General features: G+C 36.6%; 1 protein-coding gene and 1 long non-coding RNA gene across 5 annotated transcripts; one reads left to right on the top strand and one right to left on the bottom strand.

The window, feature by feature from the left end:
• The first annotated feature begins 12,189 nt into the window (after positions 1–12,189).
• Positions 12,190–18,934, top strand: LOC131145145 (uncharacterized). Its single transcript, XR_009134000.1, has 2 exons — positions 12,190–12,680; positions 18,499–18,934. It is a non-coding gene; the product is annotated as an uncharacterized LOC131145145 (long non-coding RNA).
• On the bottom strand, positions 12,891–21,037 carry LOC131145144 (transcription factor MYB88). Of its 4 annotated transcripts, none has more exons than XM_058094245.1 (12): positions 20,137–21,037; positions 20,000–20,046; positions 19,801–19,857; positions 19,594–19,666; positions 19,128–19,183; positions 18,826–19,005; positions 18,560–18,744; positions 18,142–18,290; positions 17,535–17,677; positions 17,209–17,426; positions 16,953–17,098; positions 12,891–13,649 (listed from the first exon to the last, which is right to left on the bottom strand). In XM_058094245.1, the coding sequence occupies exons 1-12, from the start codon at positions 20,221–20,223 to the stop codon at positions 13,539–13,541; spliced, it is 1,452 nt and encodes a 483-aa protein (XP_057950228.1). In that variant the 5' UTR covers positions 20,224–21,037; the 3' UTR covers positions 12,891–13,538. The 4 variants fall into 4 exon arrangements, with proteins under 4 accessions (XP_057950228.1, XP_057950230.1, XP_057950229.1 ...); XM_058094247.1 differs by having other exon boundaries at positions 16,953–17,095; XM_058094246.1 differs by having other exon boundaries at positions 18,142–18,287.
• Positions 21,038–22,942: the final 1,905 nt, after the last annotated feature.

The following is a 22,942-nucleotide window of genomic DNA, read 5'->3' as shown; positions in this document are numbered from 1 at the left end:
GTCGACGAAACCACTAGCGATTTCGTCGACGAACATTTTAAGGTCTGAAATTTTTCCCCTCTCGGTATCTCCTTGTGGACGAGACACATGTACTTCATCGACGAGACTTAGAAAGACATTCGTCGATGAAGACCCTGGGTTCGTCGACGAATTCTTGTTGATGCCCCTTTTTATAATCTTTTTTTCCTTCTTTTCTTTCTCTTTATTTTCTTTTCTTTATTACTTCCATAAATTAAATTTTTTTGGGTTTCTACATCCTTCCCTCCTTATAAAAATTTCGTCCTTAAAATTTGCTATCTCTCTCATGTATCACTTTTTGAGGAAAAATCTACTATAATTTTATTAATTACTCTCACTTATGATGGAGGAATACTGTGGTTACATTTACGGTTCTAGGAGAGCAAACAAAACTTCCCAAAACCATAAAAACTAAAAACTATACATACAAATGATTAACTTGCACAAAAATTTACTTACTTACATGACTTCTTACCTGAACATTTCCTTCTTTTGACTGATGATGATTCCCACTAAAACATATGTGGGTACTTCTATTACATTTCTTCTTCTAACTACCATGAAGTTTCTTCAACTGCGTGATTTCTCTAGAGCACTTTCACTAGTGGGATTTTCTTGGTGCGCAATTCCTGTTCTTTATAATCTAAGATCTGAGTTGGTATCTCTTCATAAGATAAGGTCTCACCAATCTTCATCTTTTCATAGCTTATTATGTGAGATGGATCTGGGATGTATTTCTTCAACATGGATACGTGAAATACATTGTAAATTTTGGATAGCGCTGGGGGTAACGCTAACCTGTAGGCAACTGCGCCAACTCTTTCCAATATCTCAAATGATTCATTGTACCTAGGGCTAAACCTACCCTTCTTCCTGAATCTTATTACTCCTTTTATCGGCACAATTTTTAAGAACACATTATCACCCACTTCAAATTCCAGCGCCCGTCGACGGATATCGGCATAGATTTTCTGTTGGCTCTGAGCTGTCTTAATTCTCTTCTAGATAAGCTTGATTTTCTTAGAAGCCCGTTGTACCATCTCTGGCCCCAATATATGCTTCTCTCCAATTTCATCCCAATATAACGAAGATCGACATCTCTGACCATATTCCTCGTATGGGGTCATCCCAATACTAGCATGGTAGCTGTTGTTATAAGAAAACTCCACTAATGGAAAATATTGTGACCAGCTACCTCCAAAATATAGCGCATAGGCACGGAGCATATCCTCCAATATCTGAATAGTCCTCTCAGTCTATCCATCGGTTTGAGGATGAAAAGTCATGCTAAAAGCCAACTAGGACCCTAAAGCTCTCTATAAACTTTTCCAGAACTGTGACGTGAAACGTGGATCCCAGTCAAAAACAATGGACACAAGCACTCCATGCAGTTTGACTATCTTCTGTACGTACAATTCTACCAATCTACCCATGGAGTAATTATCTCGGATGGGAAGAAAATGGGCGGTCTTCATCAGTTTATCAATGACCACCTAGATGGCATCTTGTCCATGCTGTACTGGTGGTAGCACTGATATGAAATCCATAGAAATATGCTCCCACTTCCATTCAGGAATATGAAATGGTTGCAAAGGCCTTGCCGATTTCTGATGCTTAGCCTTCACCTGTTGACATGTCAAACACTACCCTACATATTCTGCAATCTCTCTTTTCATATTACTCCACCAGAAGGATAACCTCAAATCCCTGTATATTTTCGTACTTCCTAGATGTATTGTATATAGGGAACGGTGCTCCTCTTCTAGAATGGTTCTTTTAATTTCAGTATCTACAGGCACACGGAGTGTGGTATGGATCCTCAAGGCTATGTTATCTGAAATACTGAACTCTGCTTTCTGAACGCTCTGCACTTTATCCATAATCTTCATTAACTCCACATCTTTCACTTGAGTAGCTTTAATTCTATCCAATAATATGGGTTGTACTACCAAATTGGCGATATACGCCTGATGATTACCCTCTACAAGCTCTACCCCGAGTCTCAGCAAATCTATTTTGATATGTTGTGCAATTACTATTGTTGACACAGACGCGCTCCTTGATTTATGGCTAAACGCATCAGCTACCACATTAGCCTTCCCTGGATGGTAACTGATGGTGCAATCGTAGTCTTTAATCAGCTCGAGCCACCTCCTCTTTCTCATATTCAATTCCTTATGTGTGAAGAAATACTTTAAACTTTTATGATTAGAAAATATTTCGCATTTCCCTCCATATAGATAATGCCTCCAAATTTTCAGTGCATAAACCACTGCTGCTAACTCCAGATCATGGGTAGGGTAATTCTTTTCATATTCTTTCAACTGTTTGGAGGCATATGCAACAACTCTCCCTTGTTGCATCAAAACACATCTAAGACCTTTCCGAGATGCATCACTGTAGATTACATATCCACCCTATCCTGATGGAATAGTCAATACTGGTGCAGTGACGAGCCGTTGCTTCAATTCCTGGAAGCTCTGCTCATAATCATCATTCCATTTAAACCTAGCATTCTTCCTGGTTAGTCGCGTCAGAGGTACGAATCCCTCTACGAACCGGCGGTAAAATCCCGCCAGTCTCAAGAAACTTCTGATTTCCTAGACATTTCTTGGCCTCACCCAATTCACCACTGCCTCTATCTTACTAGGATCTATTGAAATTTCATCCCTGGATATGACATGCCCAAGGAATGCAAATTTCTCTAACCATAATTCACACTTCTTGAATTTGGTATACAGTTTCCTTTCCCTGAGTATTAGAAGTACTAGCCTTAAATGTGTCTCATGCTCCTTGAAACTCCTCGAATTGACCAATATATCATAAATGAAAACCACTATGAACTTGTTTAAATACTGATGGAAAACTCTGTTCATCGGGTCCATGAATACAACAGGAGCATTCGTTAGTCCGAATGGCATGACAAAAAACTCACAGTGGCTATACCGGGTTCGGAACGCTGTCTTGGAGATGTCCTCCGCCTTGATCTTCACTTGATGGTACCCAGAGCATAGGTGAACCTTTGAATAAACCCTTGTATCCTAGAGCTGATCAAACAAGTCATCTATACGGGTGAGATGATACTTATTCTTAACAATTATTTTATTTATTTCTCAATAGTCTATACACATCCTCATCGTCCCGTCTTTTTTCTTCACAAACAGAACTGAAGCTCCCCATGGCGACACACTTGGTCTGATAAAACCTTTATTTAATAAATCCTGCAACTGATCTTTTAATTCTTTCAACTCTTCTAGGGCCATTCTATAGGAAGCTTTAGAAAGTGGTGTCGTCCCTGGAAGTAAATAAATGGCAAAATAAACCTCGCGGTCGGGAGTCAATCCATGTAGCTCCTTTGGAAAAACATTTGAAAATTCCTTCACCACTGGAGTATTGGAAAGTTTCAATTCCTTCTTTGTTACTTTCTTTACATAGGCTATAAACCCCTGACATCCATCTAGGAGTAGCTTCCTCACTTGAATGGCTAACATCAACTGTGGTGAGGAATGCACGCATGACCCCACAAATTTGAATTCCTGCTCTTTAGTAGGTCTGAATATCACCTTTTTCTAATGACAATCGATGCTGGCATAATTAGTAGCTAACTAATCCATTCCCAAAATCATATTGAATCCATGCATGTCTAACACTATTAGGTCAGTTGGTAATACTCTCCCTTGAATATCTACTAGACAACCTATAAGCACCCTTCGACACCTCATTACTGACTCTGTCGATGTGGTTACCAACAAATCGGTGTCTAATAGTTGAGTTCCAACCCCACATAATTTCATGCACCCCATGGACACAAACGAGTGTGTGGCCCATGAATCTAATAATACAATAACTTTAATTGAAAACATAGTAATCGTACCCATCACCACGTCAGCAGCTGCCTCAGCATCTCTTGGTGTCAATGTGTAAACCCATGCTTGCGCGGTATTTCTTTGCTGGCCTCCTTAGAGCGCTTGGATATTACCCCAGAACTGTCTAGGAGCGGGAGTGGTGCTATAATGTGCACAACAGTCTCGTTCTAAATAGCCCGGCCTACCACAACGATAGCAAACATTTCTCCCCACTCAACACTCTCCCATGTGTCTTTTACCACATGTCGAACAAACAGGATAGGTATGCTTGCCCTAAACCTCACGGCTCCTAGTCTCCTGCCTCTGTCCCCTGCTATGTCTACCTCTCCTTTATAGGCCCTTGCTAGAGTCCGCTTGAAATAAAAAAAGAATGGGTCTCTTCCTCTAGCTTCGCACCTCAACACCCCTCTGCCTGCTCTCCTTAACCACAGCTGCTCTATCCACCAACTTGGCGAAATCATGCACTTTCAACACTTCCACTTGCTTTTAGATTTCTTGCTTCAGACCTCTCTCAAATTTTCTTGCCTTCTTTGCTTCATCCGAGACTATGAATGGGGCAAAACGGGACAATTTAATAAATTTCGCTGCATACTACTAGACTGTCAGCTATACCTGCATTAGATTTAAGAATTCCTCCACTTTAGCATCTCTGGTGGTGGTAGAGAAATATCTGTCAAAGAATATCTCTTTAAACCGACTCCAAGTCAAAGCTACGGGTATTGGCCTTTGCTCCTCCAAAAGTCTCACAGCTGACCACCAACGCTTAGCCTCCCCCTTCAGTCTGAAGGTGGCAAATAACACTCTTTGCTCATCAGTGCAGCGTAGTACAGTCAGTATCTTTTCTATTTCTTGTACCCAGTTCTCCATTACAATCAGGTCTGCACTCCCTGAAAAAGCTAGAGGCTTCATTTTGCTGAACTATTCTATATTGCAACCTTGGCCTGCTGATGAACCTCCTTGCTTCCTAGAGCTCTGTGCAATCTCAACCATAACCTGCTGAGCTACACTATGCAGAATTGCATCTGAATCACCATTGCCCATACTAGAGGGTCCTGCATCATCATTGCCACTAGCGTGAGCACTGCTACCCCTAGGGTCCATCTTAAAAAGAAGATAAACGTAATCTGAGGACCCTATCTTCATAACATAACTATTATATTTATCTAACTGAAATCTCATATCATTAATTAACCTAGTGTCTTTATTTTCAATTTAAGATTTAGTTTGACAATTTAAAAACACAACCCAACAATAACTTACTATGACTTTCTTGAAATCATCACCCCAGGAAAGACACAAAAACTACTATGGAAATCTTATTTCCAAACTGAGGAACAAAACCCTAAATTCTCATCTTAACTTCCCAATATTAACTCACTAAAATTCTAATCTACCTCATTTTCCATCCTTTCCAAAATTTATTCCTATACTCTGGTATTATTTCTACTGCGCATTAGAGTCTATAGAACCTAGCAACCTAGGCTCTAATACCACACTTGTCACGACCCCAAATTTTTGCTACATTTTTTTTCCACATAATAATAATAATAATAATAATAATAATAATAATAATAATAATAATAATAATAATAATAATAATAATAATAATAAAATGTAAACAAAGTCAACCTAAACCCATAGGTATCGAGAATCCACCTGTTTATACATACCTGTCAACTAAGCAGCGGAAACCATGTTATACTTAAACTTATACACAATATCAGAGATTTACTATTTCCATATATACACATATACTTCCCAAAAAGGACCACAAATCCTAGAGTCAAACCCAAAAATTCATCCTGATCCTGACTCGACTACTAACCCTACAACTGGGGTGGTACCAACAAACTCCTCTATCTCGGAGCTCGCTCCACACGTCTGTCGGGGTTTCCTAAAATATTTGTAATGCTGGGGTGAGACACCTCTCAGTAAAGGAAACATACTAATATTAGTGTGTGGTAACATAAGTATTATTGTGTTATAAACATATACTGTACATTATAATCTATATCTAATAAGTAAGGAAACTCTGTACATAACTGAACTTGCATTTGACAAATTTGGTAAAATTGTTCTGTATAAAATCTGAATAAAACATAATGCAACATAACATACTAAATTTCTGTATACATACAAATCATATATTATATCTGTGCATTATTGAAATTATACCTTAGATGGATGGCTAGCTGACGTCATGTATTACCCCCACATGACTGGGTTGTGCAGTTCATAGGTGGGACCTAGCAATGGTTGGCCTACCACGCTAAGCCAAAACTGATGAATCTGTAAGTACAATTGGCCTGCCCAGCTTGATTCGGATTGCCAGGGGGGCACACTACTCTTCCCTGATGCTTAATCGACTATCCAAATCCCACACTCTATTTGAGATGTGTGGTAGCACTATCTGAACTAATAGCTACAGTACCGTGCTTTGAATCTAAACTAAGCCATCCGAGTTCTGCTATCATATAATATATTTCATAATAACTTCAATTTAACTGTTTCATGATTCCATGTATAATCTGACATGATAACATTTATGAATAAACTGTTATATACATATAACTTTGTTCACAACACTTGCGCCGGTTGAAGTATTACGACATCTGGGCCAACTGAATAATCACGGCATCTGCGTTAGCTAAATAATCACGACATCTGCGCTGGCTGAATAATCGCAACATCTACATCGGATGAATATTATAATATTCTAAAAATATAATTTTGATACTGATTATAGTTTTTCTAAAATAATCTGTTATCAAATACCGCTTGTTTTGTTGTATCATAAAATATTCAAATAAACTATTAATGCTGTAAAATATATATTCATGCCAAACAAGTGAGTGCTACAATATATATATATATATGTTTGGGAAAAGCATATTTTTCTGAGAAATATTATTAAATCTGTTTTAGGGTTTTTTTTAGTTCAACATCGATATTCCCAAAAACTATACTAATCACATATATAAAGTCCTGAATTAAATAATATATAATAACAACAACAACAAAACCAAGCCTTAGTCCCACTAAGCGGGGTCAGCTATATGAATCCTTTTCCACCAATTTATGCAATCATAGACCATTTCTTTTGATAGATTCAAGGATATTAAATCCTTACTCACTATCTCCTCCCAAGTTATTTTAGGTCAACCCCTACCCCTTCTACTGCCCCCCACAGTAACTAAGTCACTCTTCCTTATAGGTGCACTATAAGATCTACGTTGCAAGTATCCATACCATCTGAATCGTCCCTCCCTTATCTTATCTTTTATAGGAGTTACACCTAACTTACCACGAATATGTTCATTCCTTAATTTATCTTTCAATGTTATACCACTCATCCATCTAAGCATTCTTGTAGAGACCCGTAGAATTATGGTAATTAAATAATAAAGGAAAGGAGAAAGTAAGGAGAATTCTAAGAGGGTCAGCAGGGTCTCGTCGACGAACAACTTTCTTGGGATTGTCGACGTGGACATGTGTCTCGTCGACGAGAAGATACCGAGAGGACGATTTTTAGGATCTGAATTTCATCGACAAGGAGTAGGGGTTCGTTGACGAAACTCCTTCTTGGACTTGTCGACGAGGTGATGTGGCACATCGACAAAAGGGTTTCAGCGAAGGAAAATTTTCTCTCCCTCACTTTCTCTCTCTAGAAATGGGGTTCTCTCACTTCTTTCTAAGTTTTCGGCCCCGTTTCTCCTCGGTTTGACGATCAGAAGCTACCATGTTGATCCTAGGGAGATTCTCTACAACATAGTCGGAGTGAAAATGTCGATTTGAGAAGTTTGGGAACCATCCCAAAACCAGAGTGAGTGAATTATTTGAGTATTTTCAGTATTACCCAATTCATTTGAGGTCAGATTTAGTATTATATGCAAATATTCTAGAGTTTTGTGAAGTAAAATTTGGGGTATTATATTTTCAGGAATAGGGTGTTTTGTGACACTACAGATATGGGTTGGAGACCTCAGTGAACATTTCCAAGAGCTCAGGTAAAATTATAATCCAGAAAATTTACGAGTACGTAGGTTCGGGGTAATATAGTTGATTTACAGGAAATATTTATATGAGTGTTGTTTCAGGATTTTGGGGAATAGTACGTCATGAGCGTAAGGTTTAAGTTGGAGACGAGCCTCCCAGTTAGTTAGGTTAGGGAAATATGCTATGCTAAGAATTTTAGCAAGGTTACCAGAAAATTATGTCTATATATATATATATATATATATATATATATATATATATATCAATTTATTGTCTAATTTTCTGGAATATGAGTTTTTATTATTTGTGTGGCCTGAGTGGATATTTGCCTGATATAGAATTTATGTGGTTTTCTAGAATATCATGATTTACAGTATATGCCTATATAGACAGCTATTTACTAGACAAATATTTATCAGACAAGTATTACAGATATTTATCAGATCAGTATTTTACAATGATTATATAATGCCATGTTTTCCAAAACCATAACACTCAGACTTTACAGATTATTCAGTTATATATTACAGTCAGACATACAATTATTTTATTCAGATATTACAACATTTACAGATCAGATATATAGTGTTATGGTTATTTTGGAAACATAATGAAAACAATATGGTATTATAGTAATGGTATATACAGTATCAGATCCCTGATGAATTATTTTAGATAGATTCAGTCAGCAGAGCATGATATCGTTGCTATTTTCAGATCAGAGTGCAACCACATATCTCAGATAGTATGTGGATTCCGTCAATCGTGCCCGGAGAGTTTGCAATCTCCCCAGTACTCTGGGTTAAGGGGGCCCAATTTAACGAGGTAGTTTTGGCCGGACTAAGGATTAGTAGAGTACAATTGACTTACCTGGTAGGCTAACCAGAGTCAAATCTAGCCTACAAGCCGAACAACCCTCTCATGAGGGGTTAAATCATGACATACTGTTTTCGAGGGAAAAATCTCAGTTATGTTTATGTATATAGATTTACAAAATTTTAGCAAATATAATATGATATTAGAAGTATGAAAAGTAGAAAAATCAGATGATATAGTTATGTTTTAAACTACGATAAATGTAAGTTATACTTTATACCGATTTGTTAGCATATACAGTTTCATATATTGTTATTATAGTATTTATGCAATTCGGTCACCACACACTAGTAATAGCATATTTCCACTTACTGAGAGTCGTCTCATCCCAACAATTTAATATTTTTCAGGTGAACCAACTAGGCGAGTAGATCAGGCTCGCAGATAGAGAGATCCTCTGTTTTGCCCTACTTATAGGGTAAGCGTATTCAAGGGATTATGTTTTTTAGCAAATGGTACTGAGGTGATGTGTAAATATGTATCTATGGTTTGGAAACACAAAATTTTGGTATTGTATATATATATGTATGTATGTATGTATGTATGTATGTATATTAGGTGTATGACTTTATGTTTTCCACTGCATAGGTGTGTCAATTTGTATACAGGGTTACCTCAGTGCCCATCTGAGGCCTGAGATGCTATAGCAAGTATAACAGGGGTATCAGAGTACTATATATATATATATATATATAATGGTATAATTTTTGGGTCGTTACAGTTTGGTATCAAAGCCTAGGTTGTTAGGTTCTGTAGACTAGAGTACAACGGAAAACAGTATCAGAATTTAAAAATGGGATCTTAAGAAGAGTGGAATAGAATATCAGTGAATTAATGTTAGGAAATTAGAATGAGAATTTAGGGTTCTATTCTGTGGTTTGGAGATAGAGTTTCCGGGTGGTTTCTGTGATTTTCCTGGGGTGACAATTTCAGGAAAACCATAGTAAACTATCGATGATTTCTATTTCTATACGGTAGGGCTTGACCTTAAATTAGTGATAAGGGGTTAGGGGTATTTTAGTTAGTATAGTATTGTAGAGTCCAGATACTCAAAATAATTTGGTAATATTGCAAGATGGAGCCAGGAGGTAGTAGCGCTCACGCTAGTGGTGACGACGGAGCAGGGCCTTCTGGTGCAGGAGACGGGAATTCAGATGCTATGCTACGTAGTGTGGCTCAGCAGGTCATCGCTAAGATTGCCTGAAACTATAGGGAGTAGGGAGGTCCATCTCCAGCTTAGGGGTGCACGATAGAAAAATTTACGAAAATGAATCCACCAGCATTTTCAGGAGCGGCTGATCCTACAGTTGCGGAGAATTGGGTGCAGGAGATAGAGAAGATTTTGACGGTGCTTCACTGCAAGTTTAAAGTTTCAAGGTTATGTAGATGATGATTTTGTCGGCGATACTGATAGTAGAAAGAGTATTACTAGGTTTGTATTTACTCTAGGTGGTACAACTATATCTTGGGTTTCAAATCTACAAAAGATTATTACTTTGTCTACTACAGAAGCTGAGTATATTGCAGTAATTGAAACTGGAAAGGAAATGATTTGACAACATGGTTTCTTAGATGAATTGGGTAAGAAGCAGAAGATGAACATTCTACATAGTGACAGTCAGAGTGCAATTTTTCTTGCTAAAAATTTAGTTTTCCATTCAAATTCGAAGCATACACAGACAATATACCACTTTATTTGTTACCTTTTTGAAGATAAGCTGGTAATGCTTAAGAAGATTTGTGGATCTAAGAACTCGGCAAACATGTTGACTAAGGGTGTCACTATTGAGAAGTTAAAGTTGTGTGCAACTTCAGTTGGCCTTCTAGATTGAGGATAGGATGATGAATTGCAGGGATGAGGGATTATTCTTTCAGAGAATTTCGGTTGATGTTGGTGATTAAACTAGTCTCCAAGTGGGAGATTTGTTAGGCTTTGTGGAGCCTATTTATGTTTAATCCATGGGGCTCAGGCCTAACCAGATATATTGAGAGTCTCACCCAAGTACTCGACCAGGAAGATCCTGAAGGGCGACCAAGTCAAGATTCTGAGAAACCCTGAAGGATGAGATCCTGAGAGGCTCGACCATCATCTCTACTAGCAAGACTTAATGGTGCGACTAGGTTGAGGATGCTGAAGTTCAAGATTCCTGATTTCTCACGAGGCTCAACCAGGTCGCGACCATGGGGAACAGGGGTGCAACTAGGTCGACGACGACGACGTCGACGACCTTCTGTGCGAGATTTCCATAGAAATTTCCTATTTCAAAAGTTATGATCTGGTAAACCCTAAGATATATATTTCTAATGTTCGTCTATGTGTGCAGAGCGGCGTAGAAGTGTGCAACAACGTGGAGAGTGTTGTGAACTTTTGTGTGTACGATCCAAAGGTGTTTGCTTTGGTGTTTAGGGTGTGTGCACGTTGTTTCTTCCTTGTTGAGAGTGAGAGAAACTTTGTAATTGCTGCACTCTGTATACTTCCCTAAAAATAGAAAAATCTCTGCAATTCCGTGGACGTAGGCAAAATTGCTGAACCACGTAAATATTGTCTTGTGTGTGCGTGTGATTATTTTCTTTAGCATGTGCTTGTCTCCATCTTGTTTCTCACAGGTTTTGTGTTCTGAGAATTTTCGTGTGTTTGTTCATTCCCCTTTCAGAAACCCACTCAAAATAAGAAATTGTATCAGTTTCTCAATAATCACCATCCACCTATGCACAAGATCCAGGACTTAAACCCCAATACCTTTAATATCTCCTTTTGAAAGGACAAGTTTGAATGACAAAAGTAAGTATATTGTGTGTTACAACTCATATTGAATGTTTACTAAAGAGATCTTAAGCATACAAAGTTAGTTTAGACTCCCCATTGTATTTGGGGTTTTTTTTTTTTTTGAGTGGAAATAGTTTTCTAGAGAATCAAAGAGATTGGACAATTGTGCTGGCTTGTTGATTTCTTCTTTTCTCTATAGATTTCAATTGTTTTTTCCATTTTGTTCGAGATTTTCTTTGGGGAGTGTCTCATTTTGCCTCTCGTAAATTCTTCTCTTATTAATATAATTTTCTTTTGCTAAAGAAAAAAATCTATATGAGATGTCTTTTATAAGATTATACTGTAAGGCCAGTGGATTAAAATAGATAATCCTTCACTAAGTTGAGTTAAAAGTATTACATTTAGTATTAAAACTATCCTGAGATAAAAAATTGAATGAAAAAATATGTCATAATCCCACACCAAATGTATAGATATCTTGAACTTATAAGGTTGATTCAGGCTCTTACTATAGGTTCCTTTCATAGGATAAATCGTGAGGTCAATTAGAATTGGTTCAAGACCTTTATTTTGAACTTGGTAGAGGTACATTGTTAATTAAAGTCGGCTGCAGAGATTGTTTAGGTCCTCTAAATAGTAGGGCCATGAACTGGGTGGTGGTTTTGAAAAGAAGCTTCATTACTAGGGCATCAAACCCTTTAATCATATAGGACTTCTTGGGATCAAAAGCCCTTGCCCTTGAATTTAAAGTGGGCAGTGGTGATTTTGTTTAGGTTCCCAAATGGTAGGGTCATGATTTGGATGGTGGGTCTGCCACGAAGTTTCATTCCCCAAAGTATCCCTAGTATCAAACCATCCTACATGGCATGTCTAGGGGTCAAAACAGTCAAACCAAAGTAAGTTACAGCCAATGAGTGCACTTTATTTTGCATATTGTTCCCTCCCTCTTTTCACCTTTGCTTTTTCGCTCTGGTCATGATCACACTCGTCCACCACCAGGCAGCAGCAGCACCACTACCACCATAACAGGTCAACCAACCTTTAAAGGGAGATCTCTCAGCTCTTCTTCCCTGCGAGACAGACCCCATTATAAAACCCAGAGAGGCAAGGGTTCTATCAGTGCCATACTCAGAGAAGCATTAAATTTATTGTCCCCTGTAAGTCTTTTCTTTCATCTCTTCTAATTTCCTCTTCAGCTGCATGCTTTCTTTGCCAGTAAAAGGAGCTTACAGTGATATTTCAAATATATCTTGTTTTAATTATGCTTCCTTCTGTGAAAATTCTGCCATCTGCTTTAAACATCTGTCATTTCTTTCAAATTCTATCACCAAATTCTCAGCAAGCTAAAGTAGATAATCAGAACAGAGTGCAAACCAAAACCATTTTCCACTCCAATCATCAAAATGTTAAATAGTACATGACAGTTTGAATAGAAAAGCTAAAAACCCAAGAAAACTTATTCTATACTCTATGCACACCGAAATCAACAAGTAGGAATCCAATTCAACTGGTTGATCCTTTTTTTTTTTTCCCTTTCCTTCTTGTTCTTATCTAGGGAATATAGGCGAGGTGCCGATATATATAGTTACACTCTGTAAAACTAGGGATATACTGCAGGTTCTGTACAATGACAAATCAAAACCAAAAAAACTGTGGGGAAGAGAATACCCAAAACCAAATCCCATGAGAAACCGATTCCCATGAGAAGTGAAACAAAAGAATGACACACTTTCACGAGCACACCGGAGTTTTAGTGCATATTAGGTCTAGTAATTCATGTAGAAAAAAAGAACACAGAGCTTGTTGTTAGATCTGTTGGCGAATGCACCATGACATTCTGGATCACTGTAATGCAGATCTTCTTCTGTAAAAATAAGGTCAGCATGGCTGCGATCCCGGAAACTGAACTCAAAAGGGGAAAAATATATATGTATCTAAATTGCTTAAGTAAAATAAGATCATGATGGTTGTGGACCCAGCATAATCTCTTATGTGAGATGGATCAGAGATGTTGCTTATAGACTATGGAGGAGTGCTCTTTTGCAGGGTGGTGTTTGCGAAGGATGATTGCTTGGGTTTAGAGATGGGGATTCCATTCCAAGTGTTTTGAGTAGGAAGTGCCTCTCCTGAACATTACATAAAAAACAAGAAGTCAGTCTAGCAATAAATTTTGGGACATCGAGAAGTCCCTCCCTCGTGAACAATGCAATTCATCAAAACCAAGGAGTTCATCTGGAAATACATTTTTTGAAGTGAACCTACTGCACCTACATAAAGAGCAACAAAATACAATACAAATATAATTTTCAGAGTTTAAAACACTCACTTTCACCCATGCATTCAAGATTTAAAATTAGCTTTAGCACTAAATGATAATATTCCTAGTTTTGCACTCTCAAGCAGCTAAAAGCCAAAGCATGGGCTACGTGGTAGGTATAATCTAAAACTCCACTCAGTCTTCATATTGGATGAATACTCGGTTAAAAAGATTAAGCTCCGACACTTGTACTTTTTATTGGCATACAAAATTTGAAATTCAAGCAGAAACAGACCAAGAATCTGATCCTTTCATTCCATCTTCACAGCAATCCAAGTAGAGTTTTATACAAGATTACATTTCTCAGTGAATACCCTTTTTGTATTATGGAACAAACCAGCTAATCCACAGCTTGATTGCTTTCTGACGTATATGTTTTATCTATCAACATGATCTTTCATCATAAATCTGCGTTCCTGAATAGTATAATACCACAATGTCCATCAAATAGATTTTTATTTCCTAGTATTATAAGTTTTACAAGTTGAGTGCCTCTACTCTAAACCTCTAGAAATCAAATAAAAAGCTGCTTTTAATTCATTGCCCAAACATGGGAAAATGAGAACCCATTTAAGTAATTTGATTGGACAGAGGACAACCTCTCAAATGCTTCTTGTTCTACTTTTCAACATTACTATAGCAAGAAATTAATCTTCACACATGGCTCATTCAGATGTTCCTGATACTATGCTACTTTGATGACTAGTCCATTCTTGCTCAACAATTTGTTCTCAATCGGAAAGAGAAGTTCATAAGCATTTTTCTCTATGGCCTGTTCATTCATTCTTTCAGAAACAATACTTGTTTGTACTGGCTGTTCAACACTCAATTGTTTGCTTAGTGGGCTAGGGAAAATCATTACATGGTAGGCTGTATCTAATAGGCAAGAGAACAATTCATTAATATTCTACTGACCAACTGTATATGACAATATGAATGCAATTTTTATTCTGATGATTAAGCATTTATCCCATGGAAGCCTATCTCAAAGATGGAGTCACATTGAGCTTGAGAGCACAATGACTAGGTCCCATGATATGATTCCAATTTCCAACTTTGGGCCTTTTTTATGCCATCCAAACTGCAGATGTCTAAGTTTCCCAGAGATTGTATAACCATATAACCACAAAAGCTTATTTTGTTCCACAATATCTAGGCAAAGGAAAAATTACTATGTTAAAAAAACTGTTCTGGAGATGAGTCAATTTGTTTTGCTTACCTCATTCTCTAGTCTCTACTTGATTATGAACTTATCTACCATGAATTCTTTTCCATGACACGAATGTGGTACAAACTGCGTTTGTAAGGCTGTACACTGTTTAAAAAATGGGCGTCCATGGGCCACAAGGCCCCCCCACTTTATCTGTTGTTACAAGAAAAATTTCTTCAACTAAGCCGTGCTCTCTCTCTATCTACTCTTCTATAATTTATTTTAGACTCTTCTATAATTTATTTTAGTTTATACTTCCAAGAGTGTGCAACAAAATGGGTACAATTAGTATTTTGATGTGTTTCAACGAGTCATTTTTACCCAAAAAACCACAAACTAAACAACCTGCTGACCATAGAAACATACCACGTTTAAAACCCTAGTTATTTGCTGACTCAACAGAAGCTAAATACTGATCAATTTTGCATTATAACATTTTAAGAATTTCATTAATTTACTGAAAATGCTTCTAATTGAACATCACCTTTATTTAGTAATGACTTTGATAACACTAGAGACCTCTAGTTTCATCCATGTCTGCAGACATAGTTTATTTCTCATTCCAAAGTTCTACTTATATTTTCTCTTTTCAACTTTTTCATTTCCCATTTCTTCTTATGCAGTTCCCTTGCAATGAGGTGCTTGCGATTTTTTTTTAAATCAAACAGAATCTCTGTTTTCTTCCATTTTCAAATTTTCTATTTAAACATTTTTTTTTAGAAATGATAGGAGACAAAGTTAAACTTGATGATGAAGAAATAAATAGCACTTGTAGATTTCGATACCTTGGATCTATTATGCAAGATGAAGGAGAAATTGAAGATGATATAATGCATAGAGTTAAAGCAAGTTGGGTAAAATGGAGAAGTGCTTGAAGTGTGCTATGTGATCGTAGAATACCCTTAAAATTGAAAGGGAAGTTTTATAGGACAACTAAAAGACCATCTATGCTATATGGATCGGAATGTTGGACGACGAAAAAACATAATATCCAAAAAGTAAAAGTTTCTGAGATGAGAATGCTTAAATGAATGAGTGGTATAATATTGAAAGATAAATTAAGGAATGAACATATTCGTGATAAGTTAGGTGTGGCTCCTATAGAAGATAAGATAAGATAAGGGAGGGACGATAAGGGAGGGACGATTCAGATGGTATGGACACTTGCAATGTCGGCCACATAGTGCACCTGTGAGGAAGAGTGACTTAGTTACTGCGGGGGTTAATAGAAGGGGTAGGGGTAGACTTAAAATAACTTGAGAGAAGATAGTGAGTAAGGATTTAATATCCTTGAATTTGTCAAAAGAAATAGTCCATGATTGCATAAATTGGCGGAAAAGGATTCATATAGCCAACCCCACTTAGTGGGACTAAGGCTTGGTTTTATTGTTGTTGTAAGCATTTTTTTTTTTTTGGCAGCTAATTGTTAAGAATGGAAAAACATATATTATAGCAGTGTTTCAAAATTTTTTCAGCTTTGGTGAAATTCAAGTTACAATTGTCAGTTTTTGGAAATTCAACCTATATGAAGTTTATAAAATAAAATTCTGGTTAAACTTTGTTTCTTAAGACTTCATCCACAATTTCTTAAGTTACGGAATGCTCATCTTTGAAATCATATTTTGACTCAGAATTCTTTACACAAACTCGAATTGTTACTCATCTTTATAGAAGAGCTGCTGCAATGCTACGCATATTCTTTTATGGTTTCATTATAAGCAAATCAAAGTCCTGTCCATTGACAGATAGACTGATAATGGATAGACACAAAAATCCAAAATCAATTACTAATGGCTTGATTATCAGTAAATTCAGATTCATGTTAATCAATAGGTAATCAACAGATTAAAATAATTCAAATGACTTGATAATCAGTATGTATAAAATCCTGTGAGAACTTACACTTTCTGAAAACTTGGGGCTGGGAATCCCCGCTGCTAAGGACCTGAACAGTGGAGTTACTTGTAGTGGCGAACTGAACTCTGTATTTGATAAGGCTGAAGCAACTCCATTGTTTTTCAGTTCATCACAGGACAAAAAGATATCTGCTGCAATATTTTCATATTTTATTAGAAATTTTAAATTTAGAGGATTCACCATACATAGTATCAAAATTATATCTAACAGGCATTTTTATATAATGTGAGCAATTGACTACCTTCATTTGTTGTTGCACCAGAAATAATTCCATTTCTGCAATCATTACCACCATTTCGTTCTTCTGAATTAACTGATTGTAGCTGAATTCCAATATCCTGATGCATTCCACAAACCTCAGCTTGAGTTTGTTCTGTTTTATCTCCTGTTGTTTGGGACAGGAGAGTAGATCCTGTACTGTATTCGGAGCTCCCTGGAGACTCATATAAATCAGGTTGCCTACAACACATCAACCGCCCATTCAAAATGTTGTAGAACAGCAAAAACACAAATTTAATATGATGAGTAAACCTAATTTAAATCTTGATGTTCAACCAAATTTATTACCTCCAGGATGGACGACTTCCTTCCTCGCTACTCCTCAGGTCATCTACCAAGTCTTTGAAATCTTCGAGTTGAAAATCCATACCAGAAAACTTAAATCTGAGCATATCACTTTCTTTGCTTTGGTTGAGGAAATCTTGGAGAGCCTGAATATCATATCTGATTATTACCAAGGGAATATCCAATACATGTGTCTCATTTTTTATTTTTCTAATTTGAACAGTTAACAGAGGATATACCAGCATCCACTGAGAGCAATATAAATGGCACAATGATACACGCGGCACTCAAATATGGTGACTGAGAGCATGAGTTCAGTCTTTCTTTATTGACATTATGCTTGCGGTTGAGCCACACTACTAATTTGGGTTTCTTAAAGCCAAAATAATTAAACTTACCCAGATAGTCATATCTAGTCTTGCTGAATGCATCAAGACCAGACTATCACAAGAAATTGAATTAGTTTGGTGAGTTAAGGTACACTGTCAAGTCTGGCATTGGCGTTCAATGCCCATGGAAGTAAGCCATATCTACTGGTTTTCACTAGGCAGACTAGACTTTGACGAGCACAATGGCATAGCAAAGTTGAAACCTATCAAATATTTCTTACCTTCCAAGCATTTTCAAGACTCTGATCCGTGTTCTCCGCATTAACTTTTACTGCAAGAGAGCTGAGTAATTCTGCTTGTTGCATCAAAGCAGTTATCTTTGGATCATCCTTCTTCAGAAATGTTCCTCGAAACTTGTTACTCTGAGCTGCTTTTGCATCGTAAGCAAAAAATTATATTAACTTTCCATTGTTTCAGTTAAGTGCAATAAACAATTAAAAAATATCTAAGATTCCAAAGGAAGAAAACAATTAACATGGTATCTTCTGAAATAACAAATCATGTCTTTACCAACATAAGCATTAAATGAAATAACTAATAATGTCCTGCTCTAATACATCTTCTAATATGCCCTTCAGGTTGTGCAAGAGTAATGCATTGAAAGTTGTTTTTACCAAAAAGTTTTTAAGGGGGATTTACCATCATTTGAGGCCTCCTTGACATTGCTGGCATGATGCTGAATTGCCAAGTTGCTGACATTGTGGAAGTTCTGAACCAAAACTGCAAATGGGTGTCTTAGTTGCTGATGCACAGTTGTTCCACATTCGCCAAGTGATTTTTCTTTGCGATTGTAATTTTCTGCGAGATCAGGGATGTGGAACCGCCTGAATCACAACAAAGTGTCACTATATACGAACACTTATCTGTTAAACATGAAACTGGAGGCACTCTATCTTTTTAATTACCTCATCTTTTTCAGAGTTGCTGCACCTTCTAATGGTCCATCTGTATTATACCCATTTTGAAATAATACCCTCTTGTTATTTTGGTTGATGTACAAAGTGTTGTTCTCTTTTGATAAGGCTTCATGTTTAGCTCTCTTCTTGCACAGGGTGGAGAACCGATTTTTTACAGCATTATCAGTTCTATATAAACAGGGAAACAAAGATAAGTTAAACTAAAATAATATAAAAATAAAATTGTAAAAAAAAGGAGAAAAATATCTACTATAGTCGAGAAAAATGGAACTTGAAAATTGTTCTTATACCTGCCAGAAACCACCTTTGCTATTTCAGTCCATCTGTTGCCAAAAATTTTCTGAGCCTGCAATCCACCTTGAATTATTTGACAACTACACCAACTAATAATGAAGAAAAATATGCTTATCAAAATTGAAATATAGTGTTGTTTCTGCTGAACTTTTAAGAGACAGAACACATCAATCAGTTTTGGGTCTTAACGACTTGAAATGGTTCTCTATTTTCCCAAACCGAAAACTTGAATGTGTAAATAAACCAACACCTTTTATAAGAGCTGAAATTACATATTGCTTCAAATAACATATAAGGACACTCAGTTTTGATGAACCTTCGCATACGCGGGAGCTTTATGCACCGGGCTGCCCTTTTTTTATTATTATTGAAATCTTATCTCCAATTAATATCTCATCATCAGGACCACAAAAACTCTAGGAGGCCAGATGATTGCAAATGCACACGTAGGGCATCAGTTACCTCGCACAAGAGCATGTCTTCCTCCGGAGACCATCCCCCTTTCTTGAAATCAGAATTCAAGTAAGTGTACCATCTGCAATAATATAGTTATATGAACATCATATTAGACGCCAAAAATCAGCAAGAAGAACAATGATTAAATAAATAAAAAGAGAATCATCAAGCAACTTTTGAATGTAATATTATTATCATTGCAATTTCATCAACCTTCTTCTGCACTGTCTTGTAGTTTTATCCTTGAATTTGGAAGCAATAATCGTCCAGCTGCTCACCACAAAAAAGCCCTCAGTTTCATTCATCCACCCACCATTAGCAGAACAAAATTTAAAAATAAAAAGTAATAAAGAACAACCCACCCACCCACACACACAAAAACCCACAAATTTTAGTGAAAAAGAGACGCTACTTTTCAGTTCCATGGACGCCAATTTGCTCCCGAAGAATATCATCCTCCTGCAACTCAAATATCCCACATCACAAAATGAGCCAAAGAAGCAAATTGGCAAGTAATCTCAGAACAAAACAGAGTGACAAAGAAGAAACCTGCTGACTCCACGTAACAATGTGTCGCTCTTTTTGCTTGGCACCTTCATTCCCAAGCTGCTTCGTCTTCATATCCTCCGCCTTCATCGTTCACCCCTCTCTTTCTTCGACGCCAATTCGCATGCTAAAACCAAAAGCCTTTATAAAAAATGTGAGGCAAAAGAACCCCTATTCTCCTTTTCTCTTTACAGATGGACACTGTTCGGCCCTAAGAGAAAAACCCAACACAGCTCGTGAACTCCCAAGCACCCTACAGCCCCGATACGACACCGAATTGCCTTGGATTCTACCTTTTCAGTCAGCTTTGATCCGATAATCATAAGCGCAGAGAGAGAGAGAGAGAGAGAGAGAGAGAGAGTAATGGGTTAATTGCAATGGAAGCTCTGATCTACGTCGTAGCCCATCGATCTTTATGCCACAATCGAACCCACCAAGGCGCTCGCGAGCAATTCATTCAATCCTGTTTTTTCGATATTCGAGAAAGGGTATCTGTTTGTACATACAATCTGGAAGCGTAGATCTGAACAAATGGGGTTTAAAGGTACTCGGGAGACCCTCTAACTCCAAGAGAATATAATCAAACAAACATAGTAGAGATTAATTGCAACTTTGAGAGGTAAAAGAGAATGATGAGTGATGAACATCATCGGCCCGAGTCTCCCTCTCTCTTGTCCCTGTATGATATCTAAAAGTCCCTCTCTCTCTCTCTCTCTCTCTCTCTCTCGCAGGGTTTTTATGAATTTGTTTAATATTTGAAATGAAAAGAATAGGGTTTATTATAAATTATAATCAACGGACGGGTAGCTTTTGAGCGCGGGCATGACGGGAAGTTTGAAAAACGCTGAAACCCATGACCAGATATAGAGAGAATATTAATGGATGCAGGATGATGGAGACGACTATGCCCACCAACGCATCATTATATATTATACACACACACACACACACACACACACACACATATATATATATATATATACATATATATTTTTTCATATATTATGTATGCATAAAGATATAAATAAACAAATATATAGAGTGTAAATGGTTGGGTTCCTGTCTGTCACCCTTCCATTTTTTTTTCTTTATGCTGTTGTTTTTAAACCAGACATGATGTTCTACGTGACCTAACCCGCCCCCCCGCGGTTTCAATCTTCACAACTCTTTTATTTCTAGTTATAGTTTCCAATTTCCAACTTTCAAATCAATTTAATGCTTCTTTTTTTTTTTTTTCTGTATTTTACTAATTTTTCATCCAAATGGGTAAGTGCAATTTAGCTTGATTTAAGAGTCCTTAGTTTAATACACAAAAAGATCATTTAATTCTCTTACACCAAACATATATTTAAGTGGACATTTGTAACGATATTATCGACAAGTATTTCAAAAACCTTAATTAATTTATGATCCATAATTCGATTAAGGTAAAAAAAAGATAAAATAAATGTCACTAGGGTCATTTTCAAAAGTATGGGTATGTGCCAAAAACCAACCAAATGGGCTATGGCAGCTGCAATTTACAATAAAATTTTGAATGGGGTGTGTTTCTCACATGACTTGTGTTAGGTTTTGGTCACGCTTTGTGGCTCCTCTGACATGCCTCAACTGGAACTGTAAATGTGAAATTAGGGTTTTGAAAATGTATAGAATATATTTTTGTTTGGTTGAATGGCACCTCCCCTGCACTCCACACCCACTCATTGGTGCCCTGCTTTTACTATTTGGGGCTCTGTTTCATGAGGTTTGTATGAAGAGGGAATCATAGTAGAAATTATGGTGGCAAAAACATTATTGAGAAAAAACAGCTCAGCTAATATTCAAAACCCACAAACCATATATGGCAAGTATATATTCTATCATCGTTAGAGGGTTTAAACCATTGCCTCTTGTTGCAGATAAGTAGACCCAAGCAGTCAAAAATCCTGCATCACACTACTATTATTATTGTTATTTTTCAAAATTCTGACACCATAATTCACCAAATTGGAATCTGATTTGGTGGGTTTGCCCATTTTAATACGTTATGGTTTTACCAAAATTTTTAGGTTTTTATAGTATTGGAGCATTAAGTTTGAAATTGCAAGTGCTACATGGAAAGTCGGTTCAAATTTGAATTTTCTAAGGGCAACAAAATTAAACCAAAATGTGATGATGTGAATCTTTTTCAATTAAGGAAAAAAAAATGGGTTCGGAAATTTCCTTTGTTTTGTTAAGACCAATAATATTAACTTTCCTATTATTTTGAAATGACCATGATTCATTATAATTGGTTAGAATTGATTTTCCATAAGATCTAACAAATCACAGGTCACAAGGTAATTCTACTAGTCATATTCGGCATCCCTTATAATAATAAGATTTTTCAATTTGAAATACGTTTTGCCATTGCAGATAGATTAGCAATAAACTAGTCTATATCCGATAATTAAATGCCATCGTGCCTACATTTACCTCTATGCAAGTATGAAAAGTAAAAAAAAGATATCATCCCTAATTTGAATATGATTGTGTTGAAATTAGTAGATTATGATGGCAAAATTGTAATTTCATCCAACCGCTTCAAAAGGTATTATAATTCAAATTTGATTTGTATCAAAAGTCAGCATTTTTGGCTAACATGAATTGGATTACAAATTAAAGCAAATAAAACAACAGGCCTTATATTTGTTGACTATTAAAGAACTCATTGTCAAAGTATATTGAAGTATTATGAATGATATGCTAAATGTTTTTCTACTTTTAGAAAAAAATTGACAATGTAGGGTTTTTTATGTAGAGATTTCTAGATTCAAATGTATCAAAATTA

This window comes from Malania oleifera, chromosome 12, assembly GCF_029873635.1.
Source record: "Malania oleifera isolate guangnan ecotype guangnan chromosome 12, ASM2987363v1, whole genome shotgun sequence".
Classification (NCBI taxonomy): Eukaryota; Viridiplantae; Streptophyta; class Magnoliopsida; order Santalales; family Ximeniaceae; genus Malania; species Malania oleifera.
Note: the sequence above shows the minus strand (reverse complement) of the source record. Positions and strands in the feature narration are given on the sequence as shown.

Bases quoted from the DNA above. Each gene is read 5' to 3' on its own strand.
- LOC131145144 (XM_058094245.1), bottom strand. From the start codon at position 20,223: ATGAAGGCGGAGGATATGAAGACGAAGCAGCTTGGGAATGAAGGTGCC. The intron at 19,184-19,593 runs GTAACTGATGCC...GGTGGATTGCAG, and splicing joins AAGACATGCTCTTGTGCGAG to GCTCAGAAAATTTTTGGCAA. The intron at 17,099-17,208 runs GTAGTCAATTGC...AAAATATTGCAG, and splicing joins TGGTGCAACAACAAATGAAG to CAGATATCTTTTTGTCCTGT.